Source organism: Hyperolius riggenbachi, chromosome 9 (genome assembly GCF_040937935.1).
Source record: "Hyperolius riggenbachi isolate aHypRig1 chromosome 9, aHypRig1.pri, whole genome shotgun sequence".
Taxonomy (NCBI): Eukaryota; Metazoa; Chordata; class Amphibia; order Anura; family Hyperoliidae; genus Hyperolius; species Hyperolius riggenbachi.
Window position 1 is genome coordinate 64,789,787 of NC_090654.1, and position 15,453 is coordinate 64,805,239.

Consider the following 15,453-nt stretch of genomic DNA (forward strand, 5'->3'; position numbering starts at 1 on the left):
ACACTGACACCAGTACTGCTACACACACTCACTGACACCAGTACTGCTGTTCAGATTCCCTGACATTGCTGCACGCACTCACTGATACCAGCAATGCCTTGCACACTAACTGACATTAGCACTGCAGTGCCCACTTACTGACACCAGCACTGCCGCCCACACTCCATGACCTAGCTGTGCACACTGACACCAGTCCAGTACTGCTACACACACTTACTGACACTAGCACTGCCGCCCACACTCCCTGACATTGCTGTGCACACTGACACCAGTACTGCTGTGCACACTGACACCAGTACTGCTACACACACTGACACTAGCAGTGCAGCACACATTCACTGACACCAGCACAGCCGTGCACATTTCCTGACATCACTGTATCACGCTGTCACATTTTTTTCATCAATCTTCCTCAAATCAAAGACACCAACCAATTTATAGCATTATAATTAAATATACACAAGCCAAAAACATAGCACATATATCACTTTCCAATCCAATATATACAGTGTATACATAAAATAGCAACAAGGAGAAGAATCTTTGCATTATTGACGGCAACACAGGATACTATTATATGCAATAGTGTATATAGATCATGATGCCTCTTCTCCTCCACAAATGTGTATCTGTTCCCTCAGTGAAAACCCTTCATCACTGGAATAATGTAAACTACTGATAAACTATCTGATGATAATTATACCCATTGCTATAACCCACACTGAAAACTGCACGGTAGAACTATTTTCTGTCCAAGAACTATGCCTTGCCGAAGTATTACTGTTGCTAAATGTGTCAGGAGGAAGTGCTCCAGTGTCAGGAGAAAGTGCCTCCCCTTTGAATTTTTTAAAAAATCAATCCCCTTTGACTTTTAAAGTGCCCCTACTGGTCCTTTATGTGAAGGATGGCTTCACTGATCAAAAGTGAAGCACTGCTTAATGACTTACATTTCCACTTATACCTGCTCCAATCTCTGAATCTACTGATAATATATACTCTTTTTCCACTGCATCTAACCTCTGACTGTTTACTTTATGATCAGTTTATACTCCCCAAATTTACTTCAAGGTAACCTTGAGGCCCCTTTCACATATCCTGAGGTATGCCACCATGCATGCTTTCCTGCTGCAAGGGCAATTAATCTATAGAGAATTTCATACTCACCCAATGCACTGTGCTGGAAGTAAAAAAATCGCCCCAATCCCATCGCAAAGTCATTCATGTGTTACTGCATGATCCGTGCCTACCGCACAGACTATGCAGTAATGCAAGTCCATGGAGATGCAGCGGAGCGCAGTCCGACGTGCATGCGCGGACCCTTGTGAATCCGGGTAACGTACTTCCTGTCCAGCAGGGAGTAAGTCAATGAACAGGGGCGGCCTATGCATAGGACCCTGTTGGCGCATTCTGCCGAAGGCTCATATAAAGTATGGTTTTGTGCAGTGATCCCATGACAGGCTCATCTGCTGCACCGAACACAAGTACAAAAGCAGCTTAAAGGGAACTTAAAGTAAGATGTACGTGGAGGCTGGCATATTTCATTTCCTTTTAAACAATACCAGTTGCCTCGCAGTCCTGCTAATCTCTTTGGCAGCAGTAGTGTCTAAATCACACACGTGAAACAAGCATATACAGTATAGCTACTTACACAAATGTTTTCTAATCGTTTCTAGAGCTTGTCAGTGACTTTAGCAAATCACGACTTTTTTTTTTTAAACAAAATTCCCTTTGGAATTTGCACCGGACTGATTGCTACGATTGACAAAAAGAAAACTTTGTATTGTTTGGCAAACTCTTTTCATATCATCTGCTTTCAATGTCAGGAGACTTAAACTGTCACTTCCACAAAGCCACAAAGAATTAATATCTAAGTGAAAAGGGAGATTAGGTGCTTTGAGATTAATTCGGACCTTAGCTTCAGATATTATGACTGAGCGCTCTTATATTTCACATCAAAGGACCTCTAATGCTCACTTCCCGCAGGCCTAATATTAAACAGGTTGTGGGCGTAAACGGTGAGAGGGCTGGAGGCAATTGCCTAGTTCGAAAAGCGGGGTACACACACATTGTGCGCACACTGTTACATAGGTGTTAGGCTGGAGGCAAGTGCACCGTGCGGTGGGTGATACACACACGTGTGCACAATGTTACAGAAGGGGTTGGGCTGGAGGCAAGTGACCAGTGCAGAGGGAGAGGGGTACACACACATTGTGCACACACTGTTACATAGGTGTTAGGCTGGAGGCAAGTGCACCGTGCGGTGGGTGATACACACACGTGTGCACAATGTTACAGAAGGGGTTGGGCTGGAGGCAAGTGACCAGTGCAGAGGGAGAGGGGTACACACACAAGTGCGCACACTACTACATAACTCCCAGCATTGTACTGTGAGGGCTGCAACATCAGCTCCCAGACTACCCTACACTCTATACCACACCTACCAGAAAACATTCCCTTCACTGTCTTTCTAAAAGATGTACAACTGTGTACATATAAGACATGTTTATATATGTGTGGACCATGCATATCCATCGTGAGGAGAGTGCAACTAAGAGGATCAGCAAATGCCGGCAAAAGTGCACCCACATGCGGATAACTGTGGCGATTCATTAACCGCTAGTTGACAGGCATTGTCTTTGAAGGTCTGTGGTGGGTTGTACGTCACAGGTCTGGCATCTCCAATGCTGAGCCAGATCACCCACAAGGTAAATCTTGGCAGATTCCTGCACATCCTGTTCTGCCTGCAGATTCCTGCACATCCTGTTCTGCCTGCAGATTCCTGCACATCCTGTTCTGCCTGCAGATTCCTGCACATCCTGTTCTGCCTGCAGATTCCTGCACATCCTGTTCTGCCTGCAGATTCCTGCACATCCTGTTCTGCCTGCAGATTCCTGCACATTCTGTTCTGCCTGCAGATTCCTGCACATCCTGTTCTGCCTGCAGATTCCTGCACATCCTGTTCTGCCTGCAGATTCCTGCACATCCTGTTCTGCCTACAGATTCCTGCACATCCTGTTCTGCCTACAGATTACTGCACATTCTGTTCTCCCAACAGATTCCTACACATCCTGTTCTCCCTGCAGACTCCTGCACATCCTGTTCTCCCTGCAGACTCCTACACATCCTGTTCTACCTGCACATCCTGTTCTCTCTGCACATCCTGTTCTCCCTGCAAATTATTGCACATTCTGTTCTCCTTGCAGATTCCTGCATATCCCGTTCTCTCTGCAGACTCCTGCACATCCTGTTCTCCCTGCAGACTCCTACACATCCTGTTCTACCTGCACATCCTGTTCTCTCTGCACATCCTGTTTTCCCTGCAAATTATTGCACATTTTGTTCTCTTTGCAGATTCCTGCATATCCTGTTCTCTCTGCAGACTATTGCATCCAGTTATCTTTGCAGATGACTGTACAACCCTATAATCCTGCAGAATGCTGCACAGCCCAGAGTTTCTGTAGGCCATTCCTCCAGGAAACAAGGCCATCAAAAAGCAGGAGCAATATTCTGGCAGAGAAACAGGGCACCTGGGAGGAGGAGGCTGGTTAGAGGTCACTGTAGTGTTTGCTGTATGGGAGGGATTGGAGTACCTGTGCTTTGCGGCCACGGTTGATATAGGTGCACACGGGATTATAGGCTCCTGTCCCACACACATACAGGTGCGTCCTGTTCCAGGGCTGTATGAGACGAATAAAGTTTCCACATTCTCCCTGTAGGTGAAAGAAGTTGAGAGAATAGGATTCAGTAAAGCAGAGAACAGAGGAAAGTGGGGAAGAGGTTACAAGAAAAGAGAAAGAGAAGAAACATCCGTTAATGATGTCCAGATTCAGCTCTGTACAGAGTGAAATTCTGCCCTCCTCACATCTCTGTGTGCCGCATTCCCTACAATAAAGGCTCGTTTCATCTCCCTCCAGCTTTTCCTACATCTGACTCTGGACTTTTTAAAGTTATTTGTAGACTTCTGGATACTTTTTTATATTTCATGTCTGTTAGATCTTCTGAACAGTACTCACGTTGCTGTCTTTGCCGGCCAGGACACATTCCTCTATCCTCTGCTGCTTCGCCGGCCAATGGATCTGAGCGGAGAGAGAGAGACATAATATTAGAAAAAATAATGTGTTTTTTTCCCCATACTTTTGATTTACAGTTCACTAGTTGCAGTTAAAAGGCAGAGTTCCAAACAAACAGAATTAGAGATTTTTGGATAAAGAATACTTATACCTAAAGCCTTATGTACAAAGGAGATTAAAAAGGGACTGTAGTGAAAATTCCATAATGAATAAAATTCAGGGATGAGCGTAATGACCTAATTACAAATTTCCGAAATTTCGCGAAATTACTACAATTACGATTTTAGCAGTAATCGAAATTTCGTAATTTTCGCAAATTACGCAAATTTTCGTAATTACGATTACGAAATTTAGTATTTTAAAGTTTGCAAAGGTTTCTATCCCTCTAGATGCCTAAAATGAATAACCAACCAACCTTCTCTCTCTCTCTCTCTCTCTCTCTCTCTCTCTCTCTCTCTCTCTCTCTCTCTTGAACTCAAAAGGAAAAGACATGCCTGGATGGAATCGAACCTGTAACCTTGCTGTTACCAGCCAGACACACTAACCAATTGCACCACAGCCAGGCTAACTGTGACCTAACTCTACATGGCTATCTGGGGCTCTGTTGGCTCTGTTTGGACAACTGTTGAACGCAAAAGGAAAAGACATGCCTGGATGGAATCGAACCTGTAACCTTGCTGTTACCAGCCAGACGCACTAACCAATTGCACCACAGCCAGCCTAGCATTTAGCATTGTGAAACCATCCTCTGCTAGGCATGATTTCATTTTTGCACCTCACTCTATCGCATGGTCCATGGTCCAATCACAAAGCCCTGCACCCAGCATGTGTCTCATATGACTGTCTACAAGTAAGATTTAGGTTAGCAGTCTATTTAGTGTGTGTTTGGTGGTATGGTGGTGAGCATAGCTGTCTTCCATGTGGTTGGCCTGGGTTTGATCCCTGGACATGTCATGAATGTGAGTATGGTTTTGAAATACTACAGATCTCTGGAGAGAGAGAGAGAGAGGAGGAGGAGGAGGAGGAGGAGGAGGAGGAGGAGGAGGAGGAGGAGGAGGAGGAGGAGGAGGAGGAGGAGGAGGCTGGCTGGCTGGCTGGCTGGCTGGCTGGCTGGCTGGCTGGCTGGCTGGCTGTGCTATTCATTTTAGGCATCTAGAGGGATAGAAACCCTTACAAACCTGAAAAAGTAAAATTTCGGTTGGAGACACGAAATTCGTCATTACGGGAGTGAAATTTCGATTACGAAATTGTAAATTACGATTTGAAAATTATTTACGAAATTACGAATTTGGGTCGTAATGTTAAATTTCGCATTCGTAATAAAAGCAGTTCGAAATTTCGAAAATTTCGGCTCATCTCTAATAAAATTGCTAATTTTTTACAATGTTCATTACAGATTATTTAGTCAGTGTTTGCCCATTGTAGAATCTTTCCTCTTCCCGATTTACATTATGAAATTCATCACTGGTGGTGACATCTTTAGTTCTGCCAGGTGATCTGTACGGAATGTTTGTTTCTGAGAGTTCTATGCACAGAGGGAGATATTGCTTGCTTGGAAAATGCTGTTATTTCCCACAATGCAAAGAGGTTCACAGACAGGAAACTGTCAGGGTCACGGTCATGACATCACACTGTGGAAGGGGTTTCACCACTATATCAGCCATACAGAACCTCCTGATGATCTATTTGAGGTAAGGTAAAGATTTCTCATGGGAAAGGGGGTATCAGCTACTGATTGGGATAACGTTCAATCCTTGGTTTAAGTTCCTCTTTAAGCTGCATTTAAAGCACAACTAAACTGACACCATCATTGTTTAACTACATATGACAACGTGTGTATTATGTGGTCCCAATACTGTATTTACAGGTTCCCCTGTTTGGATAGGCCTAGCTCTGTGGAGCCAGGAGTAAATATCCTCAATTCTAAGGCATATTGTTCCATTCCTTTAAAGGATACCCAAAGCGAAAATAAACTAATGAAATAAACGATTGTATCTATCTTCCTTCTCCTAAAAATGACTTAAGATATTCCACAGTTTTAATTTATGTTTAAATCTACTTTATAAGTTTTAACTGTTTTATTGTTTTTGCTCAATGACACATTCATTGAAGTATGCCAGAGCTAAAATCTATGACCTATTGGCCCTTTTTATGTCTTTCCTGCTCGCAGAAGCCATTTTCTGCTAGGAAAGTGTTTTATAGTTGGAATTTCTTATCAGTGAGGGTCGCTCTGTATTCACTTCCTGTCTGAGTCAGGACTGAGTCAGCCACTTACATAATTGATATTTAACTCTTTCAGGCAGAGAAAGAAAAAAAGGAACACAGCATAGTTATTAGTGTGCTAGGCATTGTTCATACCCATGTCTATCTCATCATGTCACATGTCACCTCGGGTATCCTTTAAGGGTTGTATTGCCCGACCTGGATCCACTAGGACTACTGCATCACACCTCCCACAACCTCAGATCAAAAGGATCCAATAACTTGACCACCCCCAGAGTCCAACTAAAAACCTTTGGAGCCAGAGCTTTCTGTCATGCTGCCCCTACCCCGTGGAATGCCTTGCCAAACGTCAAGACAGCTCCAACCCTGGACACGTGTAAATCAAAACCGAAAAGACACTCGTTTAGTCTAGCATTTATGATCACATAACTTTTCCCCCTGTACACATCACTATGTACTGATCTGAGACAAGCTTATTTTGGGTACTACAGGAGAAAAGCCCTTTACAAATGTTTAGTTGTTGTTGACTGCTGAGGGCTTGGGACGTCACACTGCAGGCTACTTCACAGAGGACGGACACACCCCTAACTCTGCTGGTAAATGTAAACTGACATGCAGGCAGAGCTGGGTTTTCTTACTGGAGATTTCAGTATTCTTTGCAAATATAGTTTTTTTGTTTTGTTTGTGTGTTTAATGAATCATGGAAAAGTGGCATAAAACTGTTCATAAACTTCAAAAGGTTCTAAAAATATTTAAATCTTTCCAAAAACCGCAACAATTTCCTTATGGCATGGAATAAATCACGAGCCGGTACATTGTAAGCTCTGTCTCCTCAGGCTCTGGATAAAATGTCTCATTCACAGATACATTAGGGAAAACACCTATTATGTCCTTCATTTACTCTGCAGGCCTCGTTCTGGCTGCATCCTCATTAGACGTGAACCATCTTTTAATACATCTACATTAAGGAATGTTCTATTAGCTGCCTTGCCTGTAGCAATGTCATCTCTCTACAAGTGCCATTGTTTGGCTTAAATGAGATGCAGATCCATTATTTCCCATCTCGGCACACGCGGCATAAAGATGGCTCGGAGGCCTGTGTGACTCCACAAGCCGTTTCCTCGCGCTAGAACACTTCTTCCTCTCATAACACATTCACTCGTTATTCTATTCAGAGGAGGATTCATCGCCAACGTTCAGCCATGTGGGAAGTGTAGGGGCGCCTCCGGCAGGCAGTGTGTGCTCTTACTATAAGTGGCTCACGGTTGATGTCCTGCAGATCCAAGGACAGGATATAGTCTTTGCTCCCAACATACATCCGGTCATGATCTTCGTCCTTTAGCAGAATGCGGTAATCTGTGGTGTTCAGTAGGAAGTTTAGGAAGTGGGCTGTATTGGAAGCTTTCAGCTCTGTAGGAACGAGAGAAAGAGAGATTGATAAAGTCAACAGCAAAAATGAGGATATAGGCGGCAACATGCAGTCTCAGGCAAAACGAGTCTACGATTCTTGCTGGGAAACCATTGTGGCACAGCAATGTAGTATAAAGGGAGAGGATCATGGAGGTTGCCAAGTACTCAAGAACTACACCACAAAACCATTGTTGGTCCTACCGCTGCCTTGATGAAGGGGTCCTGATAGTACGAAATGCTGGCTTTTTACAGGGCTGTGGATTAAACTACCTCACCATCTGCATCTGGAGTGCTGGCTTTGTGTACTCAATGGTTTCAATTTGCTTTATCTAGCTAGGAACCCATTTCCATTTTACAAGAGGTATGGCTATTAAATGCTATTGCAATTCATAAAACCATTGCAAAGGTGTCCAGCTACACCACCCCTAAGAATCACAAATTAAATACAGAACAGCAAACATATATGCAACAAGGAAAGGCCGAGACAGTAGCTTCTTCCTAGGACAAAAGGAGGGAATTAGTTACTGTAATGTTTAGGATAGGTTGTTTTGTAGAACATTCAGAACATGAGGAAAGGTTATGTGGACTGGAGATAAGTAAGCCCAATACAGTGTACTTTATGTGAATGGACCAATACAAATGCTCTACAGGAAATGCAATATTTCAGTTCCCACTGATCTACATGAGTGGACTAACAGGAGGTCCAGAAGGAAAGTCAAATGCACTGTTGATCAGGGCTCCTGGAGTACTGAGGAAAAAGGAAGACACCCTTTTATTTTACGTTAGTTTAAAAAGAGAAAAGAAAATTACGTTTTTTTTCAATTAACATATACATTTCTTTCATACCACGTATTACCCATTTACAATAGGTTTAGCATATAAAGACTCCTATGGGAAAGGGCAGATAGTAATAAGAGTCCATACATCCTCCTCTCCATACCATCACCTCACCTCCACTTGGACATCAGAGGTAAGGAAGAGCCCTTTGTCCATAACAAGGGTACCCTGCGAAGGAGAGTATGTGTTAGCACCCTCCTTTTTGCAGAGTACCCCCTTAAGTAATAAACTAAACTGGCTGGTATCCCTCAGGGGGAGGAGCCCCACACCTGGTGAGGTTTTAATCGCACAGGTAATTCCAATCCTGCATGTGAAACACTGAGGCTCTAAGGTGTAGGTGTATGTGTGTGTAGGTGTGTGTGTAGGTAGGTGTGTGTAGGCCTGTGTGTGTGTGTGTAGGTGTGTGTGTGTGTAGGTAGGTGTGTGTGTGTAGGTAGGTGTGTGTGTGTAGGTGTGTGTGTGTGTGTGTAGGTGTGTGTGTGTGTGTGTGTGTGTGTGTAGGTGTGTGTGTGTGTGTGTGTGTAGGTAGGTGTGTGTGTGTAGGTGTGTAGGTGTGTGTGTGTGTAGGCGTGTGTGTGTGTGTGTGTGTGTGTGTGTGTTTTGTGTGTGTGTGTGTGTGTCTTCCTCTCTCGGTTAATGTAAATTTCCCCAGGTGCTCAATTTCCAAACACAGTCTGAAATCTTAGCGCTAGGTAAACTGGCACCTGGCCATATTGGCCTGTTAGCGTTCTGAATGTGCTGCTTGATATTGTCAAATCCTTCAGATGTGAATGGTTCTATGCACTCGGTCAAGCTCTGTGTAACACGTCAATGCTTTATAGATACGAGAAATCATATCTATTTCATCCTGTCTATTCTTATGTCATTCTCCAATCTGATCCACAGACGTGACAGCTGCAGTCTGATCAATCGCTGAGGGCTGTTCAGAGGATTTCTCTGTGCAGAGCTGCGAGATGACAGAATGAGCTGAGATTGCACAGCACGGATGCCGCGCAGTCTACAATGGCTGAGAGCCACATGCAGGTGCACAATGGGCCGAGGGGTTAATTAAAAGTTTAAAGTGCTGGCGGATGACCTTGGAGACCGGGACACGTCTAATTACATCATTTAACTGGGCTCAGGGGCCTTTTAGGAACAGTCCGAGCAATGTGCATCTGACAACTTGAACTAGACGGTTACTTGTGCTAGCAATAAAGAGAACCTGCAGCGACGCCATAAACCACAGATGCCACAAGAGAAGCAGTGCACAGAGACATGGGTTACATGTATGTAGCCATGATTACGGTAGCATTGCCAAGGCAACTAATCCGTGCAAAGCTAAACACTGGCCAACTGCGCAACAACATGAATCAACCAGCAAGGGTCACACTTTTTTCCAAGACTATGCAATAAGTTTGAATACAAAATATACTGTATAGTAGCGCTCACAGTAAATATAAACAAAACATAAATAGAATAAAAATTGTTGAGCTGAGCAAACACCAGTTCATAATAGGTGGAGCGCTCCCTGCTTTTTGTGAAAAGCTTAGGTACAATATACAATTTTAGGGAAAGTGCTTCAAAGTTCAGTCTCTCCTGTGGTCAGCTCCTTAACTTGCACTTATCCACATAGAGGGAAGTATACAAAGCACCATATACCCCCCCAATATGAAAGGATTCACCAAATGGATCGGCCAGACGGGCCCGTCAGCGCATCAGGGGTATAGGCCACCCCTCGGCAACCTCCGCTGGGCTTTTGTAATTCCAATCGGTAGACGTCACCTCCAAAGAAAACGCTTCACATAGCGTAAAAGTGCAAAGGGTTCTTCCCACGTTTATTATAAAAAGTTCAAACAAAAACAATAATATGCTTCCAAGAAGTATGTGCGGGTATGCAAAAATATAAGAAGGCGCGCAGCTCTGAAATAAGCATGTCAGCATTCAAATTAGCCGCCCAGGCCCTCACCCCAACCGCCGCTACTATTGGAAAATCCGTGCATCGGAGTTACCGCGTCTGGTGATGTCACACGTTGCGCTGCTCTGTAGCTCCGCCTGGGCAGTCACCGCCTCCGGTGATGTCACACGTTGCGCCGCTCCGTACCTCCGCTACCGGACGCGTTACCCCTGATGCACTGATGGGCATCCTTGCAATTACAATGTATTATAATATATAAATGGAATTGAGTGTGTGTATCCCTGAAACATAACGGCAAGTTAAAACTAGACAAGACACAGAACATTTACAGTATATTGCATGTTTTGCCTGGTGGACTCAAAGCACTGGAGCTGCAGCCACTACTAGGGCATGCTCTATAGGCAGTAGCAGTGTTAGGGAGTCTAGCCCAAGGACTCCTTACTGAATACTGTAGGTGCTGGCTTACTGAAAAGGAAGAGCAGAGATTCGAACCCAGGTCTTCTGTGTCAGAGGCAGGGCCCTTAACCAGTACACTATTCAGCCATTGATCTTAGTTAACTGGTCCCCGCCCCCCAATCCCATATTGGCCTTATGCTAGCCAATGACTATGGTAGGGATGCCAGTTCACATCATGGATTGTTTAATGTTAGTGCTACATAAATAATAATGATATAAACTGGAATAAGGATTGCATGAATACAGATCCTAAGGCTCAGAGATCCCATAGGAAAACTCAGCGGCCAAACACATCAAAAACTCCCACCGTAGCTCTGTGTATTTTTATACCATGCCAATAAAATGCCACTATGTGTCCAATCAAAATGTCCCTCTATGTAACATGGCACACAGTCTTAGCAGCGCTGGAAGAGGGGGATTGTGGGGCTTCACACCTCCGGAGCCGGCCCAGCAGAACCCCACTGCTCAGTGTAACTCCAGTCCTCTCATGGGGACGCCAGACATCCCAAACATCTTCATTAGACGTGTGAAGGGGCATCGAGCCCACGACAGCTGCGCCAGAGTGATGTCATGTGGACGCAGCAGGGAGAAGATGCCCCTAAATCCACTCCTAAAGCACAATTAATTACACCGTGAGGTCTTATATTACACACGGTACAGAGCAACGATTTTCTCAAACATCAAAAAAAAACAAAAACCCTGACATACAGTTGATGCAGCAGTTTCTCCGTATTAGAGAGAATGGGAATAGTTGCTGTGTTTGGCAGTAGTCAGGACAGCTGAGAGACTAAGTAAGCATGACGTTATTATCACTAGGACATGGCCTTTTCTGCCATCCACAAATCCCCCGTTATTGATGATTAGCACAGCAGCAGATGCACGGAGGAGACTCGGACGAGACGCGGGACATGACAGAGGACAAGACTTTATACACTAATAGTCACTAACTGACAGCTGCAATCACCCTCCAGGGGTCACCTGCCGCTTACAGCAACGCCGACCCCGTGCAGTACCATGTGATAGTTCAATCCTACAAACTGGATTGTAAATCCACTGTGAAAAACATCACAAATTTAATTCCATTCAGCTGAATTTTCAGCATTCAATCAAATTTTTGTTTGAAGGGACTTGATGAAAGATTTCAGTCAAACTGGAAGCTAGTTACATGTTCATTCCTGGCCAAACTTTGTCAAACTGAATGTAATTATCAAAGTGTTATCTGAAAACGAATTCAAACACATGTCCATATGCAATTCACTTTTTCACCTAAGTTTTCTCCTAGGAGACACAAAAACATTAACAAAAAAATCTTGACCCATATTCAATCCACTTTTTCTCCTGATTTTTTTTTTTACAGTACTTTTTCACCTACTTTTTGGTACATTTTCTATTGCAAAATGCTAAAAAAAGTTATTTTAAATTGAAGATGAAAAAATTATCTCCTACAACAAAACTCACGAGATAAACTGAAAAAAAAATAAATAAATCGCAAAACTGAAATGTATATTCCTGCGTATAAGACTACTTTTTAACCCTTGAAAATCTTCTGAAAAGTTGGGGGTTGTCTTAAGGTCCGTACACACGCCGGACTTGGGTGTGCCAGCGACAGTCCGGCGTGTGTACGCTCTGTCGTCAGACTGATACGGCTGTTTCTGAGCGATCCGCCGGGCGGATCGCTCAGAAACAGCCGTATCAGTCTGACGACAGAGCGTACACACGCCGGACTGTCGCTGGCACGCCCACCCAGCGGGAGGCAACGACGGACCCGTCGTTGCCTAAAGTCCGGCGTGTGTACGGACCTTTATACGCCGGGTGTCATTGATGCCGGGTGATACGCCCTATCCTGTTACCGCCTTTCAGATCTTTCAGATCTCCCTGCTGAGGGAGCGCAATCTATTCTTCCATACCGCTCTGACAAACAGGTAGACAAGGAGAGCTGACCAGTCTACTTAAGGAGAGTTGACCAATGCAACAAGTCAATCACCTATATACTGTTATATACTGGGTACCACATACAGTACAGCACCAGTATTTGTTCATACATAGCACCAGTATATGATTTTTTTATTTTTATTTGGTGTGCGTTGGAAGAGGGGTAGTCTTATACGGCGAGTATATCCCAAACTCTATATTTTAACTGGAAAAGTTGGGGGGTCGTCTTATACGCCGGAATATACGGTAATCCCAAAAGTACACGTGAAAAATTAGAATAACGTGCAAAAAGTTCATTTATTTCAGTAATTCAACTTAAAAGATATGAAATAAACACATTACATGCAAATCAAGATATGTCAAGCCTTTATTTGTTATAATTTTGATGGTTATAGGTTATGGCTTATGAAAACCCAAAAATCTAAATTTTTTGAGTTCTACCTGTAGGTGAAAAACTACTGTCAAAATTATTCTGAGTATTTTCTTGCTTGCTGGCTGCTTAAAGGGCATTTCATTGATAAGATGTGAAAATTTCACCTAGCAGAAAACTCAGGAGTAACAGTTAATTGCATACGGGCCACAATATTTCACAGTTGACTATAAAAGGGTTTTTCTATACAGAAAATCTGAATATCTGACTGCTATAATCATAGTTAGTTTGGTTGAAAAAAAAAGACATCCGTCCATCAAGTTCACCCGGAGAAACTGAAAAAACAAACAAAATACAGACACAAAGACATCATTCTGAACTCACACATATCCCAGTTGATCCAAGGGGAAGGCAAAAACCTTTCAAGGCGTGGGCAAATTAGCCTTAAAAGGGAAAAATTCCTATCTGACTCCAGATGACAGTCAGATAAATCCCTGGATCAACTCTCCCAGGAATTATAGACATGGATGCCCTTCAATGCAAGGAAAGCATCCAAGTCCTCTTTAAATGCAGATCCCAAAAGATTTGAAGGCTGCGTACACATGCACAAATATTGTCACCTGCGAGGATTGGAATGTGACCCCGCAGGTGACAATTTTGCTCTACAGATGTATCACATGACTTTAGCCGCACAACACTTCTGCTGCCATGGGCGGAGGAAGATCGGCAACGATGGGATGCATGACTGAGCAGCTTTCGGTGGACAGGGTTAACAATGCGCTCAGCTGAGATGGTCTGGCATTCTGGATCTTTTCGGGATGCATCAGTGCCCCATTCCAGACACTGATGCTTTCCGGCCAATCAACTGCAGAACTCATTTTTACCTCTATAGAAGCTCCTTGATTGGCTCAGGTGCTCCTTTACCTTCCTGTAGCTGAGACGTCGAGAGAGTGGTCAGAGCCCCGCCTCCTTCCAGTCTGACTAGCATGACGATGCTTCACCAAGGAATGCCAGCCTCCTCAACACAGCCCATTCAGTGTTCTCCCCAGGCTCTTTTAGCCGGGTGCTCCACCCGGCTAGTTTTTGTGAGCACCCGGCTGTCATCGGCTCACCACCTCCTCTGCTGTAAGCAGAATTGTGCAGAGAAGCACCTGCCCTGCGTTCGCTCATATGGCCCCACCCGGCTACTTTTTCATGCCACCCGGCTACTTTTTCATGCCACCCGGCTGGAAAAAAAAAAGTCTGGGGAGAACACTGCCATTGCTAACCTCTTCAGCTGAGATACCTCAAGTCCGCTGACCACTCTGTTTATAAAGCTATCAGGATGTTTATTTACATGTGTTTCTGGAGTTAGGCTGTATAAAAAAAATGATGTACAACTCAAAATCTTCCATCTTCCGCTCTTACAAAATCATAACTGCCGAGAAGTTGGCCAAGGCTTAGCTAATGTGAATCTTGTGGCTTCAGTTTTTCTGACCCTCTTTGAAGATTCTTCATGATGAAACATTTCAAAGGAACACAGAGGAGATAAAGTGGCTGCATGGGGGAAACACGGAATGGCCACAAACGGAGCCATATATTTTCATTGTACAGTAACACGCACGCGGCATGGCTACGCCCCGCGCTGCAGGATGTAATTTAAGCGGTGCCAGCTTGTATGCAGTGTTTCACAATACCCGGCCCTGGTGTCTGCGAGGGGAACATGGCTGCTTCTAGTTTACTGATGAGAAACAATACTGACCAAAGACAGAACAGATGACTTTCCGTCTCCCACTTATTGAAACAGTTCCCGCTAATGTTTGTCAGGCAGCGAAGCTTTCATCCGACCTTTGATGTGCTTTCCGCATTACACATGAAGCACCTGGGGCAGCAATAAACAGTAGCGGAGACGGTGCCCGAAGCTTGTAGCTTTAAATTTTAAAACTATTGCAAATGTCACAGTGTTTCATCTTCATATGCTCTAATTGAGACAACATGAGCCTCGCTGAACAATGCGATAACCAAGACATAGATAATGATGGGGCTTAATGAGAAGATTTACAGGACAGGAAGGCTTCCGTCCTCAGAAGAGCTCAGTGACATCCCAACAAATCAGTTTACCATTTATGGCCTGCTAGACTTGCCCAGGTCACCCATCATTCCAGTCCTGCTGAATCATTCCCACCAGAAATGCTGCCTTGCTGGACCTGTTTCCATTACCCATCATTCTTGTCCTTGAGATCTGCTTTGGTCACCCAACATTCCTGGCCTACTAGACCCAC

General features: G+C 44.2%; 1 protein-coding gene across 7 annotated transcripts in view; it reads right to left on the reverse strand.

The window, feature by feature from the left end:
* Positions 1-15,453, reverse strand: part of SEMA3F (semaphorin 3F) — a 165,874-nt gene that overhangs the window by 33,522 nt on the left and 116,899 nt on the right. For 6 of the 7 annotated variants that reach the window (XM_068252952.1, XM_068252950.1, XM_068252949.1 and 3 more), the window contains 3 exons: positions 7,543-7,703; positions 4,014-4,076; positions 3,591-3,710 (listed from right to left, as the gene is read on the reverse strand). In XM_068252952.1, coding sequence (XP_068109053.1) covers positions 3,591-3,710; positions 4,014-4,076; positions 7,543-7,703 — 344 coding nt within the window. Of the gene's footprint in view, positions 1-3,590; positions 3,711-4,013; positions 4,077-7,284; positions 7,507-7,542; positions 7,704-15,453 lie in introns of those variants that run through there. The other variant, XM_068252953.1, reaches the window with a different exon arrangement.